The 17582-nt window shown below is 38.7% G+C and overlaps 3 protein-coding genes and 4 non-coding genes across 8 annotated transcripts; all 7 read left to right on the top strand.

Annotated features, from left to right (window-relative positions):
• Positions 1-1694: 1694 nt before the first annotated feature.
• On the top strand, positions 1695-2933 carry LOC141793629 (uncharacterized). The gene is made up of 5 exons (XM_074674436.1): positions 1695-1797; positions 1883-1938; positions 2013-2240; positions 2314-2789; positions 2869-2933. Exons 1-5 carry the CDS (start codon positions 1772-1774, stop codon positions 2875-2877), a joined length of 795 nt encoding a protein of 264 aa, XP_074530537.1. The 5' UTR covers positions 1695-1771; the 3' UTR covers positions 2878-2933.
• Positions 2934-4599: 1666 nt separating this feature from the next.
• Positions 4600-4671, top strand: trnaw-cca (transfer RNA tryptophan (anticodon CCA)). Its single transcript has one exon. It is a non-coding gene; the product is annotated as a tRNA-Trp (tRNA).
• A 629-nt stretch (positions 4672-5300) lies between these two features.
• trnaw-cca (transfer RNA tryptophan (anticodon CCA)) lies at positions 5301-5372 on the top strand. The gene has a single exon. It is a non-coding gene; the product is annotated as a tRNA-Trp (tRNA).
• Positions 5373-5774: 402 nt separating this feature from the next.
• Positions 5775-5846, top strand: trnaw-cca (transfer RNA tryptophan (anticodon CCA)). The gene has a single exon. It is a non-coding gene; the product is annotated as a tRNA-Trp (tRNA).
• Positions 5847-6074: 228 nt separating this feature from the next.
• trnaw-cca (transfer RNA tryptophan (anticodon CCA)) lies at positions 6075-6146 on the top strand. The gene has a single exon. It is a non-coding gene; the product is annotated as a tRNA-Trp (tRNA).
• Positions 6147-10134: 3988 nt separating this feature from the next.
• smtnl1 (smoothelin-like 1) lies at positions 10135-13161 on the top strand. The gene is made up of 5 exons (XM_074673652.1): positions 10135-10778; positions 10890-11004; positions 11142-11293; positions 11460-11652; positions 13135-13161. The coding sequence occupies exons 1-5, from the start codon at positions 10135-10137 to the stop codon at positions 13159-13161; spliced, it is 1131 nt and encodes a 376-aa protein (XP_074529753.1).
• Positions 13162-13590: 429 nt separating this feature from the next.
• LOC141793052 (uncharacterized) lies at positions 13591-17533 on the top strand. 2 transcript variants are annotated; one of them, XM_074673378.1, is made up of 4 exons: positions 13591-14032; positions 14700-14791; positions 14889-14964; positions 15119-17533. In XM_074673378.1, exons 1-4 carry the CDS (start codon positions 13738-13740, stop codon positions 15820-15822), a joined length of 1167 nt encoding a protein of 388 aa, XP_074529479.1. In that variant the 5' UTR covers positions 13591-13737; the 3' UTR covers positions 15823-17533. The 2 variants fall into 2 exon arrangements, with proteins under 2 accessions (XP_074529479.1, XP_074529478.1); XM_074673377.1 differs by having other exon boundaries at positions 13592-14032; positions 14700-14797.
• The last annotated feature ends 49 nt before the right edge of the window (positions 17534-17582 follow it).

Raw genomic sequence — 17582 nt, 5'->3', positions numbered from 1 at the left:
CTCTTTTTGTGAGTGTATGCCTTCAGAGTAGATTTAAATTGGTTTAATTTGATACAGCTGTGCAGACTCGTCATGCAGACAACAATACTGAAAGAAGCATCGATTACCTCAATAAATCTTATCACCCTATTATGCATGAGACTATCTTGAGAATTATTTCTGTTTAGAAGAAAGAAAACGAGGTGTTTGGTATATTGGTGCCACTATGTGGCTTGTCAATGGAAGTGCAATACAGTGGTTAAAAAAATGTCAGCAAATAAAATCATAGCTTTCCTAATTGTATCTTTTTTTCTTATTTGCTCTATTTTTAGGCACTGCTGTATGTTGCACATTCACTGACTTAATTAACCATGTAAAGCCTGACTCTTCGAAAAAATTGTCAGAAAACTTAAAATTTTCTGGAACTGAGATGTTGAAATCGAGTAACAATTCAGATATTCTTATCGCATACAGCATGATACATGATACATAAAAGGAGCTAAAGCTAAAGTAACAAAAGGTTGCATTCAGCACACAAATGTATCACACAAACTTACTGAATCATCCTGCTTGAGTCATACAGCCAGCACAAATCAAGCATGAATCAGCACTTCTACATTAAAAAATATTAACATCCAGTTTCTGCAGGATAAATCTCCAAACTCACCTTCTAGATTTCACACACAACGAGTAAGTAACGGGATACAGACAGACAGGGTATATGGAAAGAGCAGAGGAAAATGGTCGGTCAGCCTCAGCATCAGAACAACTTTCACTTTCACCGGATGCAAGGGATGGTGCACTGAGGTGTTGTTCTCCAATAAGATAAGTTTACATCCATCATATCAAACTGACTCAAATAGCAGAGTGTTTGCACAGTGTTAGTTCCCTTAGATTTATAGACAAATAGAGGGAAAATGAATATAAAGACAAGGTAGACCAGGATGGATAAAAATGTACATAGTAATTTTTTGGTTGAATACATTTGTTTCATCTCATAGTCTGAAATAAAAGCTACAGAAATGCAAAACATGCATGACTCTATACAGACTAATTTGGTAACCCTTCTCTTAAAGAGGTGTGGTTTAAACAGCTGTGATGATTTTTTTATATTTAATCTAAGAAATAAGACATACACAAATTTGTATTCATACTGAGGACAGATGTATGACAGCTTGATCTTTTATATCTCCTTCACTGTGATTAAATACAACATTCAGTAAGACAATGGCAATTTTTGACCTTTTCATTGTTTTCATATTATCTAAAAGCAGGCTTTAAACACAATATTGTTGAAGAGGAATAATGTTGACAAATGCTTTAAATTACTTGTTTTTGTGATGTAAACATGCATTTATGACAGTTCAAATGTGTGTGTATCTTTTCCTTTGAGCCAGTTATTGGTTAAAAGTGTTGACATTTTATCTGGGCTGGAAAACAGCCATGTGTGTTCACTTCATCTATTCATTATTGCAACAACTTTGTGTGGTACAAGTTTAAAAATTGGCGCCCTGGAAAAGCTCAACTCAGAGTACCAACCTACAGAAACTTCTTCCTGAATTCAACCTCTGCAAATACTCTGAGCAAACTCCTTCACTGCTCTCACCTGTCCAGAGTTACACTAATTGCTCAGCAGCAGCTGTCTGGTGTTAACTCATCAAGCCCTGATTGGTCAGGCTGGTGTTTTGGGACATATATAAACCCTCACAGCTCATTGAAACATCAGTGTCTGGCTTCACTGTCCTCCTCCAAGGTTCAGCTTCAAGGCCCAGCGTCACTGGTTTGCTTCAAGATGATGGCATCACAGGTCTTTTCAGGGTAAGTGATTGTCTTTCTATGAATTTTGCTCCACTTGTTTGCTTAATTTCACCTTTTAAATGTCTCTGTTCCTCATTTGTTGCAGAGCTCTCCTCTTTGCCATGCTGTTTGTGCATGTCTATTGCATCCCTGTTAAATCAGGTAGAGTAAATGCAACAATTTGCAGGATTTAACAGTTGAACACTCTCAGTGGCTAACTTGACTCTTGTTCACAGGATTTGATGTCACTCCCACTTATGGTGGCAGCCATACCAACGCTGCACCTTCTGGATATGGGGCAAGCAGCCATGGCTCCTCTGCGGGTGCATCTGATAAAGGTTTTGCTCAACCAGCTGTCCAGGGACCCTCTGCATCTATTGTTGGTTACTCTGGATCAGCTGTAGCTGGCCCAAGCCCAGGCAGCATGGTTATGTCCGGAACAGGTTACCAGCAGGGCCCCCAAGGTACCATCTTTGCTGAGCTTCTCAAAGATAATAAGTAAACATTCTCTGCATTAACAATGTTTTCTGTCTTCAGATGTGGACTGGACTATTCAACCACTCAGTTTCCTCTCTGGAAATGATGGCTACTCAACATCCGAGGCCATGGGACCAGCTTATTCATCATACGGACCAGCATACCAGGGAGGAGACTTGTCTGGTTATGAGGGAAGCTATGAGCACGGCGACTCCATGGGGGAAATGGGAGGACACGGCTACGTGGCTCCTAGCCCAATGATGCAGGAGGCTGCTATGCACCAATACACCAGCGCTCTTCAGTCAGGCGCAGAGCTGGGTGGAACCTGGGGTGTTCATCCTCTCTACGACTACATGTTCATGACCGGCCAGTACCCTCCAGGCACCATCACTCACTCTGCCAGCAGTTACGAGCAAGGAAGGGACAACTTCGCAGATGTTCACTACCAGAGATACTACATTCCCCAGTACACTGTACAGGAGGTCAGTGTCCACGTCCCCCAAACCCCTGTGGCTGCACCCAAGGGCAAGGGAAAGGTAAGTCTGACTTTTTTTTTTTTTTTTTGCTGCCTTGCTTGGATTGATGCTGACCATATTGTGTTTTCCTCTCTTGCAGGGATTCTAAAGTTGCTCCCTGCTGCAGATAAATGAACTTTAAATAAAAGATTCTGAACTACTTAATCTCTCTGTTGAATCCTTGAGTGTTTAGTGTGGTTGCCCCACACTTCAGTTTGGGCTGGCTTTACTGTGAACTATTGGTGGAGTTACAAATTCAGCCACTATATGTGAAAAATTTTAACCAGGAAGCTACATTTGGCTATTAACTCTTCTAGTGTTTTAAAGACAAAGGTATTTTTTACCTTGACATGTTTCAACATTTGGCTTTTTTCAAGGAAAAGGCATCGCTGAGTAAAAATTCTGCTGAACTGTTCAATCTAAAGGCAATTTAATGTCATGACTCTTTACTTCTGAGTTTCTAAAACTGTAGCTTTAGAGTGTCAATGTTGGCAAACTAGCTGGTTCCTTTCAAAACTTAACATCTATAGTTTACCAAAAGCTATATTCCCAACAAGTGTATTGATGTGTTTGAGTTATCTAAAAGGAGATACAAGCTTGACATTTGCAGTATCTACAAGATTAAAGGGTGTTCAATGCAGTGATATCTGTCTGAAAAGTGTTTACCTGTCTTGGTACTGTCCAGATATGAAGTCGTGCTTGAAAAGGGAAACAAAACCACCTTTGTAAATCTTATAAGGAGAGAGTAACCATCTAACAGCTGCTCTTCATGCAGCATTGGATTTGATCAAAAACACTGAGGCCCAACACCAGCAGATGATGTGACACCACAAATGAACCATCAAGCCAGATCTTAACACCTTGGATTCTGTGGCTCTTGAGAATCTTGGTATCAAGATAAAACTACATCGTATGGATCTGGTAGAGGAGTGGATGAAGACTAAGCACACAAACTCCCGTGTTGCTTATGCTCTATCTCCTTCAAGTGAACTAGGCATCAAGATTCTTAATTACAGCTCTCTGCCGTGGGCCTTTTCCGAAATAGCCGAGTGTGTCCCACAGTCTTGATGAACAGGGCTAGGATATTCAAATTTTTTCTTCTGTTTAGTTATTCATTAAAACTTAAGATACAATAATCAAATCTCATCATGGTGTTTTTGTTTTAAATGTAGCTGTAGTTCATAATTAAAAAAATGCTGAAACATTTTCAGTTTTTGTGCAGTAAGTCTATGTATTACATCTCCATTTTCTTAAACAGAAGAATCCAATAAACATAATTAACTATTAAAAATTGACATCAAGGTCATACTAGTATGCTAAAGATGTAGAGTTCTTTGGAAGGATGATCTCTGAAGTGAACAGATGACATGCTGACTTATAGGTAAAAGAAATATACCAATAAATAAAACTCATACTGTTAACATCAAAAGGGGGTCTGTCACTCTTTAACCCAGTGCTGATATCACTTGTCAAAACAAAATCAACAACATAACTATTATTATGCAGGATCTTTTGAAATCAAAGCTTTTTTTTATAAAGCTCCCATTTTGCTTTGAAATTCTGACCTTGTGGTGCAATGGTAGTGTGTCCGACTCCAGATCAGGTGGTTATGTGTTCAAATCACGTCAAGGTTAGTCATGGTTATGATAAGTTTCAGGAGATAAACTTTGTTTCTGTCATGATACATTGATGATTTGATTGTTATTTACTTATTCATTCAAATAACATTCATGTTGTTCCTAAAAGAGACACGAATGAAAATCAAGATTTAAGCTTTGATTTTTTAACTGAGCCTTTTGTCTATAAGGATCAATTTTTAGACAGTAACTCTGACCTTGTGGCGCAATGGTAGCGCGTCTGACTCCAGATCAGAAGGCTGCGTGTTCAAATCATGTCAAGGTCAAAGTGTCCTCAGCTTTCCATGGGACTGTGTTGAAGTTTGATAATGGTGTGTAAGGATGTTTTCCCATGGTAAATTGTTGGTAAGTAGTAGCCAAAATAAAAAGGATATAATCACTCAGAAAAAAACTGGCGTCAAGTTTTTGAAGAATTTTTTATATCACTGGAGATGTGCTTTCAAAACCAAGTCTGCTCTATGTCAAGCTTCCTTTTGCAAAAGGGGAAATATGACCTTTAGGCACAAAGGTATCACATCTGACTTAAGGTCAGAGGACTGTACGTTTGAATGACATCAAGGTCAAACATGATCATGGTAATCTAAAGGAATTAATTTGACTGCTTGCAAGAATCTTCACTTGAGTTAACAAGTTGCCACTTGCTGACTCGTAACTAAAGAAAATAATAATTCACGGTGTTATCTCTGAGAACTGTCCTTTTCAAAGGACTCTTCCAGCACCTGCTCTTAGTTTTGTTTCTCTCATTGTACATTGATGATTTGATTCTTATTTCCTTTTTCATTCAAATAACATTCATTTTTTTCCTGAAAAAGACACATGTGAAAACCAGGATTTAAGCTTAAATTTTTAAACTGAGCCCTTTGTTTTTAAAGATCCATTTCTGCAAAGTATTTCTGACCTTGTGGCGCAACGGTAGCGCGTCTGACTCCAGATCAGAAGGCTGCGTGTTCAAATCACGTCAAGGTCAAAGCATCCTTAGTCTTCCCTGGGAATGTGTTAAAGTTTGATAATGGTGTGTAAGGATGCTTTGCCATTCTGTTGGTAAGGAGAAAAATAAAAGGTTATAAGTGTTGAGGAAAAACATCAACAAGGGAACTTGTTCTCAAACTTACACATACTTTTCCCTTTTTGAAGACTTTTCTATATCACTGCAAAATCAAGTCTCTGTCAAGTTTCTCTGCAACAGGGGAAATATGACCTTGTGGCGCAAAGGTAGCACATCTGGCTTAAAGTCAAAATGTCAAAATTACATCAAGGTCAAACTTGTGCTTAGAGATGCTGAGATCATAGACACAATCAATTGCTAGGATATTCACATCTTGGTAACTAAGCCTTTGTCTATAAAGATCCATTTCTGCCAAGTATTTCTGACCTTGTGGCGCAATGGTAGCGCGTCTGACTCCAGATCAGAAGGCTGTGTGTTCAAATCATGTCAAGGTCAAAGTGTCCTCACTCTTCCATGGGAGTGTGTTAAAGTTTGATAATGGTGTGTAAGGATACTTTCCCATTCTATTGGTAAGGAGAAAAATAGAAGATTATAATTGTTGAGGAAAAACATCACTAAGGCAACTTGGCCTCAAAATTTCACATTCTTTTCTATTTTTGAAGACGTTTCTACATCACTGCAAAATCAAGTCTCTGTCAAGCTTCCCTGCAACAGGGGAAATCTGACCTTGTGGTGCAAAGGTAGCACATCTGACCCCAGATCAGAAGGCTGCGTGTTCAAATCACATCAAGGTCAAACATGTGCTTAGAGATGCTGAGGTCATAGACACGATCATTTGCGAGGATATTCACATCTTGGTATTTATTCAGCTGTAGATCAGTTTTTGAAAAGCTTAAACATTCAGCTTCTGTGTTAATGTGTTAATTTACATCTTCATTAAGAAAGCATTCATAATTGAAAAAAAAAAAAAGCACAAAGAAAAATAAAGTATGTATGCTCTGCTATTAAAACAAGATTTTTCAGCATAAAGCCGATCTTTTGCCAGACACTCCTGACCTTGTGGGACAATGATAGCATGTCTGACTCCAGTTTAGAAGGCTTTGTGATGTCAAAATCTTCAGTGATAGTGAGGTCAGGATGAATAATGAAATGTAAAGACGCTCTGATGAAAGAAAAAACTCATGATTATTGGCAAATTCAATATTTTGAGAGAAATTGACTGATACTTCATGTTTGATGCCATAACTTGATATGTTGTATCATTAATCATCTACAAGTGAACTGTGTTTTCAACTGTTTACTTTAATGAATGATTTTCTACAGTAGTCATTGTTCCATTTTGATTATCAAGACCATGTTTGACCTTGACGTGATTTGAACATGAAGCCTTCTGATCTGGAGTTGCTACTATTGAGCCTTGAAGTCAGACTTGAGAAGTAGAGCTTTATAGAAAACAGACTGAGTAAACCATTTAAACTTCTTAAATTGAGTCAAAGAGGATAAAAGCAAATAGTCAGTGATAACTTTTGTGTTCCAGTGCTGGGAGGGGATGTTTGAAAATGAGTTAAATGATTCTACTCTCTCATAGGTCAGAAACTTTTGGGTTTGTCTTTTTTTGCTTGAGTTCTACACAGGATCAAGTGACAGTGATCATTCAATCAATCAATCAATCAAACTTTATTTACAGAGCAAAACAAAACAAAACAAAAAAAAAACAAAAAACAAAAAAACTAAAAACTAAAAACTAAAAACACATTGGTGTACAACCCTCCACCTCTAACCCACCAACCCACACCCCTAGTGCACAAGGTGAACACAGTTTATTAAAATCCCTGCAGATGACCTGAGGAACTGTGGAAACGCTATCGGGAGACCTTTATGAGGAAACACTGAAGGTAAAGTCAAATGTTAAACTCACAGTAAGAAAATAAAACAACCAAGATAAAAGAAACAAATAAGATTAAAAAAAGTTTTACAAGATTAAAGCAGTAAAAAAGAAACAATGTAGAACTATAACTTTAGATAAGTAAATAAGAAGATTAATAGTTAGATTAAGACACATGAAAAAAGATAAATATATATTGAACTACAAGTTAGGACTTTAAAAAGACGAAGATCCAAACATAATTTGACAAATAGATGAATAAGTAAATGTAAAAATAAAACTAAGTTGAAGGCCAGACTAGAAAGGTGAGTTTTAAGTTTGCTTTTCATTTTGCTCAGTGAGACAGTAGGGAACAAAAAGCTAACATGATGATGCGACTACTACTTTAGAGCATGTCACCAGATAACAGAAGTGTGTTTGTGTGTATCAACTATCAACGTAAACAATCTCACACACACACACACACACACACACACACACACACACACACACACACACACACACACACACACACACACACACACACACACACACACACACACACACTGAGAAATAGAGACCAGGAGGGAGTAGGATAGATACACAAGAAGGCTTTGACACATTTATAGTCCCCAAGACAGAAGAGGGGAGGAGACAGAGAGTGGAAGAGTTTGGAGAAGATAATGACAGAGTGGAAGTAAAGATAGACATTTGTTTTACAACCATCTGCTTTGTGTTGAATGAGCAGAATCGTGCTTCAGGTTGGAAAGCTGTGTGATCGGTGTCTGAGTGCACACCTCAGGCTCTGCATTTTATAAAATTATTGGCAGGAAAGGGAAATAAATTGCCAAAAAAAAGCTGACTGCAACTCAAAGGGCAGCTTATTTTAAACACACTAGTCTATTCTTTTTATAATTGACAGTAAAAATCAATGTGTTTAATGTGTGTGTGTGTGTGTGTGTGTGTGTGTGTGTGTGTGTGTGTGTGTGTGTGTGTGTGTGTGTGTGTGTGTGTGTGTGTGTGTGTGTGTGTATACAGCCATGGTTTCCACAGCAGACGCAGCTGTCTGGCCCACTGGTCCATGCCTATGTCACTATGAGGCTATTTCAGGACCATGTGTTGTTCGAAAGGTCAGATAAAGAAGCACAGGAATCTTTACTAACTAGAGGGTGGGGGTGTTGGGTGAATGGGGGTGAAGATATCCACAAACCAACACACACATCTCAGACACAGGGGAGTGCCGACAGAGACGGGCAGACAGGGAGACAAGAACAGGACATAAAGTCAAGTGGTTCGAGGCGAGGAGACAGTGAGACTTAGAGCAGAGCTGCAGTGAAGATGATCTCCTGAAAACTTCCTCAAGAAGGTGGAAGGGATCATCTGGAAGTCTTGGACGACTGTTCATTGAAGAAAGGCTGATTTGACCATTGATTCAATGGATTCACAGACTGTTCAGGAGATGGAAGAAGAGCTGAGCTGTCAGGAGCCGTCTGGGTCCAGGGGCAGTAACACTCAGACTGACACCAACAACAACAACAACCGGGTTCGTAAATTTAACAATTTATTTGATTCACACAGAAAAAGAAAATACATTTTCAATGTGTTGAACCTACAATGGCTGGTGCGACAACCTGCCCCAATAATAGACACTGAGTGTGTTTGTGACCATGGCAGGTGTTGTCTTTGGGCAGCATGTAAGAAGAGGCTGTGCTACACCTGTTTGTGCTGCTGGCTTGAGAGCATAACACAGAGACACACGAGCTAAGAGGAGTAATGCTTATGATTACACTCACACACACACACACACACTCACACACACACACACACACACACACACACACAGAGTGAGTTTCTTTTTCTCTCGAATGAGTCATCGCCATAGGGCCTGACCTGGTGTGACTTTTCCTGTGGATCTATCTCGAAACAGAAGTGATTTAAAGTGATTGCCTGGATAAGATCTGACATCACTACCTTAAAATATGAAAAAAATAAAATAAAATAAAAAATATTTAAAATTTTTGAAAAGAGAGTGTGTGACCCTCATGTTAATAATGTTGATGAGTCTTTCTCAGGTGAGTTTCTCATGGCAGCAGAAATGACTCCTCCTGACTTTTGAATGCAGAGCTAAAAATACTTTAAGCTCTAAAACATTTCCCCCCAAAAACAGACCTTGTGGTCAGTTTGGAGTTTCTTTTTTAAAATGTAAAAGGTACATTTTCCATCTGAAGTCTGACCTCTTGACAGCATTGAAATGATTCAGATACTCAACGAATCCCACAGAGCCGGGGGGTCTCACGTTACGCTTTGCTCTCTACATCCAGGGACCGTGTCATCTCTACAGCAATGAGAGGACGCTTATTTTGGTGCATATTACATAATGTTATCTCACACACACTGAGGTTTCATGCTTAATGATCCAACATCATAATCTCCAGATTAGTTTCATATTTGGTTAAAGCTGAGGCTTAAATGTAACTCTGTGGTGAAAGAAGCAGGATGACATTAGAGTATAAAAAGCTCTATTCTTAAGGTCCCTCAACACAAGCATGTAAAGTATGCTTTGATGGTCTGGAAGACAATGGAGATTTTTTTTCAACAAACATAAAGCAGTAAACAAGTGTGTATAAATTAATGTTTGAATGAAATGAGAGTATGTGGTCTGAGTAAACAGTTTGCAGCATTGTTTAGTTAAAGTGGAATCTTTAATTTGCATTACTCAGTAATTATAAGTGGAGCAGTGACGAGATCCTTTTGGTCTGTGAAGGAAATGTTAAGACTTACATGATGATCAAGAATGTCTAAAAAATTTTTTAAAAAAGTTACATCTTTATCACCCCTTGGCAGTTCAAGGGGTAACTCAGCCTGCACATCACTATAATTTAGCTGAATGCATAAAAACATACATAAACCCTATGCTACATGCTTTTACTCCAGACAGATGAACCAGAGCTGGAGGAACACAAAGAGCTGGAGGGAGAGCCTGCATCAGGAGACACAGCAGAAGGTCAGGGGCTAATGGTGGACAAGGATTCAGCAACAGATAAAGATGTAGATAACACCAGTACTGAAGATACAGACAAGCCTGAGCTCACTGCATCAAAGCAGACTGAAGAAGACAGCGAGGAGGCTGGACAGGAGAAAGAAGTCAAAGATCCAAAGGTGATGATTGGAGAAAAAGATGACGGCGGGGGAAGTCAGGAAGACAAGAAAGATGAGCAGGTGGAAAAGGTCAAGAGCTGTGAGGCTGGGGAAGAGGGAGAGAAGATGAAAGATAAAACAGAAGAGGAAAAGAAGAGTGAAACAGAGGAAAAAATGAAGAAAGAAGCCGTAAAAGACGTGGATGAAAAAGCTGCAAATGAGGCAGAGAAGGGGGAAAAGGTTAAGGAAGTAAATGTGGAAACAAAAGAGAAAGGACAGAGTAAAGACGTGGAAAAGCAAGGAAAACCAAAAAGAAAGAGTGGCCCTCCTCCCTCCTCTCTCTCCAGGCCGAGGCCCTCAGCTCGCTCCATCAGGGCAGCTGCTAAAAATGACATCATTGCCAAGTTTCAGCAAGGTGCTCCAGAGTAAGTCACTGTGTGATCCCTAGCATCTCAAACAGCTTTCAGCTTTAAAAAGTGATTATGAACTTTGGTCTGATAAAGGTTTCACTAAAAGCTGTGAAAAACTGTTTTTAGGACACCAATACCACGAAACTTCAGAATTCAGAAGTCGTCTTCAGCTGCAGCAACAGGAGCTTCAATCAAACAGAAAATGCTTCAGTGGTGTCGCAACAAGACTCGCAACTATGAGGTGATGACTGTCTGTTTTCAGCAGAAACATGACATTTCAGGAACACAGACTATTATAAGTGAATTTCAATTTGCTTTGGTTTGAATACATTTATTGTCTTCTTTTCATTTAACATCTTCCTGTCCATTTGGTTTTAGGGTGTCAACATAGAAAACTTTTCGTCATCCTGGTGCGATGGCCTGGCGTTCTGTGCTCTGATCCATCGTTTCTTTCCTGATGCTTTTGACTTTAGTTCCTTGAAGCAGAAGGAGAGGGAGAAAAACTTCACGCTGGCCTTCCAAACTGCAGAGTATGGATATTTTAATTTTCTGCTTCTCCTCTTTACTATAAACTAAAATTATAATGCTTTATTACTGAGGCAAAAAACCCTTTCTCAGTAAAAAATAGTGAAAGGATATAGTACTGAACAGTGAAGTAAGGTTGATTTCTGTTTTCCTTTTCATGTCCCCTGTCAGGTCCCTGGCCGACTGCTGCCCTCTGCTGGAAGTGGAGGACATGATCATGATGGGTAACAACCCTGACCCCATGTGTGTGTTCACATACGTCCAGTCCCTCTGCCACAACCTCTCCAAAATAGAAAAAGAGAGGAAGGAAAAAGAAAAGGAGAAAAATAAAGAGGATGGAGACGATAAAGAGGTGTCATCACCAGTGACAGAGGAAGGAGAGTCCACTGAGAATGGGGCGACGGAGACTCAAGAGGAGAAACAGATGGAGGATACAGAGACAGATGGAACTGGGGAGGAGGAAAAAACACACAGTAGCAGTGAGGTGGAGGGAGATGGAGCATCCTTAGTTGAGGCAGAGTCCGAAATTAAATACTGATGGAAAAATGAAGTAGTGAAAAGACCAAAAAGAGGCCGATGGCTAATGTACCGTGATGAGTAAGTCTTAGTTTGGTCATTGGGCTGACTACTGTCAAAGAGTGAAGGAACAACTGGCTGAGAGTCAGCTCAAATGTTGGCAAAGTTTTTACAGTTATGTCTACGTTATGTTAAAAAGTTTGCTATAAGCTATATTTTCAGATTATTTTTTGAGGTGTTCTGTGCACTCAGAGCAGACATTTTCTGTTTTCTATTTGCTGTGTAATGGGAGAAATGATTGAATAATAGACCTGTGTGAGAATGTTTTTGCAAGAAAACCCTGTTATTAAAAATAAACAGAGGATATAAGTTGAGTTTTTTTTAAGGCACAGACTTGTTTATTAGAGCACAAACTTGTTAAGTCTTTATGGGAGACATGTTACAGTATCAACAGCTTTTAAAATATTATGTTTTGCGTATGTGAGTTATTTCTCTTGATGAGGAAGAACGGACATGACTTAAATAAAAGTTCTAAACCAACTAAAGAGTTGAAACCTCACTACACTACACTACACTACACTACACTACACTACACTACACTACACACACACGCACACACACACACACACACACACACACACACACACACACACACACACACACACACACACACACACACACACACACCACACACACACACACACACACACACACACACACACACACACACACACACACACACACACATTCACTGATCTGAGGTTTGCAAAGAAAAACTGAAATAAAAGAGTTGGAATGATCAGATAAAAAGAAGATTTAAATTTATATTATTGATGAATACACAAGTGAAACAAACACATGTGATGAACTCTTCGGTTAATAATCAACACAGGCTACTTATGAGTTAATAGTGAGTTAACCTATCTGATCCGAATCAACGGGCATTATTTTTTGCTGCGCATATAAGTGGTAGATCACGGTAATGTTGGGAGCGTGAAGAGGGGAAGAAAATCACGTGACATTGGTGTTTAAAAAAAAAAAAAAAGGTTTCAAAATAAAACCCCACTAACATACTGGCAGGTAGCCAAGTAGGTTGGTTGGTAAAATTAGATAATTAGTAAATTAAACTAACAACTAAACAACTGTAATCATCAATATTATTATATTGCTATTCTTATTTTAAGTATTAGTAGTAAAAATAATAGAAGAAGTAGAAGTATTGTTATTATTACTATTATTGTTCTTTTAATTCTTATCATAAACATTATTTTTGCATCGATTCTTTTGCTTTTGTTTGTTTATTTTTGTTTTTTTGGCTGATTTGGTAAAGGTAGATATCGAATTCTGCAACAAGTAATAGATATGAATTAGTTAAACATTTTATTTTAAGGTATTTGAGTGTCCTCTGAAGATCTTTCAAAATAAAGGTACACAATGTTTAACAACCATGTCTGTACATATTACTGATTATTTATTACTTTTTATAAACTCTGTATAATCATCCTGTGATGATTTAATGTTTTTGAAGATCTCCTTGTGTGAGATATGTGTTGCGTGGCTGTTTTGTACTGTTCTACTCGGTTTCGAGTGGTGTAGCTTTTAATGTTTTATATTGCACTGTTGAATTCACTGTGAACGTACTCATTGATTTGAATTGGATTGAATTTATTCAATTCATGTAGTTGGACAGTGGCTCTTAAGTGCGTAGCTGTGTGTTTGATGATGACACAACTCGATACTTTGAATTTAGACAAACCTGCTGATATTTGTTTCATGGTGAACCTGGGCCAACCTAACCTGCGCCTGTTCCCTATGAGTTACGGTAACCAGAGACATGCTAGCATGCTACCGGAAAAACCGTTTGGTCTTTGTAGAAGCTAGCCGTCCGTGCGTTTCCTTTGTGACATAATTTTCAGCGGCAGTGGAGTAAAGCATGTCTATAGACGTACCACCGGGGAGTCTGGACCTTGAGTCCCAGCTCCTGTCCATAATGGACGTGCTGGTCAAAGCTGCGGTGACAGAAATCAGTCAGCTGTTCTCGACGAGCTCGGCGTCCCTCCGAGTGCAACTGAGCCAGAGCCTGAAGGAAAATGAAACCCTGAGGATGAGGATGAAGGGGATGAGGAGTGAGCTTTTCACTCTGAAGCTGCAGACCAGGACCAACCGACCGGCCAGCCGCTTCTCCCAGATGAAAGGAAACCTCGCCAAACCAAGGATTAAACCACTAGGTAGAGTGAACCATCACACCAAAAAGTGTTTCTCACACGAGTAAACGTAACGCTACAGGTTTAAGAAACTTTTACTGACAGATGTAGAAATATAGTTCAGACTTAAATCCATTGCATTCATTCATGTTTCACGATGAAAAGAACAATCATTGAACTTAAAAGACCTTTAAGTTTACGGCTGTCCTGTATCACGTGGTATTACGTCACGTATTTGTTTCTTCCAATGGTTTGTCCACTAAGACATCACCCTTTCAAATAAATAGATCTCCATGTGTTTTACAGTGTTATTACGGGCTAAATGACACACACTCCCATTATAATTAAATCCATCTCTAATTAACTGTTGGATTGCTCAACAACAGTTAAGTACTAATAATAAACACTGATAAACACATTTTCTATATAATTGTTAGTGTCTGTTATCTGCAACGCTACAAAAGCCTTTTGAAATGACTTGTTTCAAGCCGATTTTATAATTCAGTCTATTGCAGGGTCATTTTTGTTGGATTCCTCAGGGTCATTGTGAAGTTTTCAGAAATCTGTGCTGATGACAGACCTTTAAATTGCTGATAGGTTTATCAACTTTTTTTTAATTTCACCTTTATCCCCTGTGACTTATTTATCTCACAAAAATAGCAAAAACAGTGAATTTTCTTCTTTCTTCTAGCTGTCCTCAGACCACCAACTGCTCAAGAGACCGTTGAAGATGATGTTTCTATGTCTCCTCAGTTAGAGAGAAGGACCTCTGCTCACACTCAAGTGAATGTAAAAACAGCACACAAAGTCCAAATTCTTTCAGTCACTAATTCTTCTGTTTGAAACTGTTTTCTCACCTCCTAATGTTGTCGTTCATCAGTGTACAGATGTGGAAGGCCCAGATGTTATCCTTATCAAAGATGAAGACGACATTGGGGAGTGTGAACCAAGCAAAGGTTAGACCAATTTGCTACACTTAATGTGTTTTTCTGACGAGTTATTGTTTGGCTTCTTGGTGAAAGTCAAGATGTGTCCTAAGTTTTGATTATGTATGTTTGTTTATATGTATGTATTTATTCACTTATTTTATTCATTTATTTACTTATTTAGGTCAGGAGAACTTGGAACACAGTGCCCGGAGTGGAACCACAGGGAATTTACAGCCCTCTAGTTCCTCCTGCCTGACACAAAGTGATATGGAGCTGAGGATTGTGAGTGTTCATGGGCGAGGGGAAGGGCCCCTGCATCAGGAGAACAGCCTCTTTAACATCTCCCAGCTCCAAGCTTTTAGCTCTCTATCTCCTGACCAAAGCCAACTGGATGGAGACAGTTCCACCCAGATAACTTCTACAGTGTCAAATCCTGCTTTAAAACCAGCAGTAAGAGGAGCTGATTGTAGGACAGGACAGCTCAGTCACGTCAGCCAGCTCCCCCAGCAGCAGAACACCTCCTCTCAAGCTCCCAACAAACCCCTGGACTGCAGCTTCTGTGGTAAGCGCTTCCTCAAACGGGAAGACCTTATAGCACACCGGGCTAAACACACTGGTGAGTTGCCAGTTTGTTGTTCATTCTGCGGCAAGTCCTTTTACAACAAGGCCACATTAAACATCCATATGCGCATACACACTGGGGAGAAGCCCTTTGCATGCACACAGTGTGGGAAACGTTTCACGCAGAAAGGCAGCCTGAAGATCCACCTGAGGATTCACTCTGGAGAGAAGCCGTACATCTGCAGCCAGTGCACTGCAAGCTTCAATAACCCCAGCAACCTGCGCAGGCACATGATCACACACAACATGAACGGAGTGCTCTGACCATGAGTGAAACCATGAATTTTTTTAGCATCAGACAAAGGAACAACAGTGTGTTGTCTTGGCATTTCTGCCTGTAGCAGTTTGTCTCTGTCTCTTCCTTTTGAAAATTTAACCAGAATAAATCTTGGTACCTTTCTTATAAAAAAAAGGATGTTGATCGATGAAATAATGATAGAAGATGTCTTTTCTAGTTTTGCTTTGCTAGAGACAAGTATTTTTGTGGAAATATGTAAAAATGTGTTGTTTTTCATGCATCATTTAGGGTTGAATAACTGTTTCATGTGAATTATTTATAAACAGTTTTTTCTCCTTACACGACCCAGTCTGCATATTACACAACTTATTCTCAATGCCAAGGCCTTTATTGTCTAAATTACATTAATTACAAGTGACCCCTGCAGGAGCCATCTGGTCCTTCCCAACAGGATGAACTCTATAAACTGTGTTTGGATGGCTGAACATGCAAAAGATGTGTATTCAGAAGCCAAAATGAACACACATTAACGCTGGAAAAATACTGCTCTAAAGATTTGGCATAAGTATTTGAACCAGATGTCAAAATTCCCAGTTAGGCCTCTCAATTCATAGAGCACATTTGGGTTACAGGGCATCTCAGTTTGCTTCACACAGGACAAAAAAAGAAAGAAGAAAATAAAGGAATCATCAGAAAATTAGTCACAGAATTTTACAGCAGAAGTCTCAATTAGCTTCATTAATTTTTTACTTTATTTGCTGATGAACTAGTTCCTAGGTTTTACTGACACATAATAATAATAATAATAATAATTATAATAATAATAATAATAATAATAATAATAATAATAATAATAATCATAAATTTTATTTGTATAGCGCTTTTCAGGAACTCAGACACTTTACAACTGTTAAAATCAATACAAGCAATGAACAGAAGTCAAACAGAACAAAACAAAACAACAGTACATAAGACCTTTGATCCTTCATGTATTATTTCTGAGAGCAGGCTGACTTTGTTAAAATGTCAATGTAGTTTTTGAAAGTAGTTAATGTTTTGTAGTTTAAGTCCGTGGCTTGTCCAGGTTTTTGGTTTGGTCGATGGATTTTAACAGTAACATCTGAAGCTGCTGCAGATCAACTGAAGAAACATCTGTCTTTGATTCATCAGTGTGACTATTTTATACAGGACAATTTTTACAAGTTTGATCTGCCATTAACCAAGCTGGATTACTGTCATTAGGACAGGGAAGTTTACTTTTGCTTTCTTTGAGAGATTGTGTGCTTGTTTCATTAAGAAAGCAAAAGCTACCTCTACTGTTGTCTTCTTTGCAGCCCTCCATCTTTTGTAGGTTCAGAGAGTTTTTTACTGGGCAGTAATAATGTGTGTGAATTCTTTGTTTTATTGAAAATGTGTATAAATATTTATTTTCCTACAGAATTTCTTGGTATGAGAAAGTCATTCTTAGCCTCTAGAGTGCACTGTTGTTTATGTTCCAATTGAATGTTGTGACCCAGGTTTTCTTGTACTATCTGTAGTTCTGCTGGGGGGGCTCATAAGGAAACAAGGGGAAATTCCTTACATTGTTCCTCTTTCCACCCTGACCAAACTCAAGTATAGAGTTTCATAATTCCACTAAATACCTTTGGTTCCAGGAAGATATATTTTAAGTGATTCTTTAAAATGAAGTTACAAGCACTTGTAGGCATGGTTTGAAAGTATAAGATTAAACATGATTGATGGGAAAGTAAAATAAAACACATAGTCTGAAATTCTTCTTAGTTGA

This window comes from Halichoeres trimaculatus, unplaced genomic scaffold, assembly GCF_033239565.1.
Source record: "Halichoeres trimaculatus isolate MK-OKI-2021-1 unplaced genomic scaffold, fHalTri1.1 fHalTri1_scaffold_7, whole genome shotgun sequence".
NCBI lineage: Eukaryota > Metazoa > Chordata > Actinopteri > Labriformes > Labridae > Halichoeres > Halichoeres trimaculatus.
Note: the sequence above shows the minus strand (reverse complement) of the source record. Positions and strands in the feature narration are given on the sequence as shown.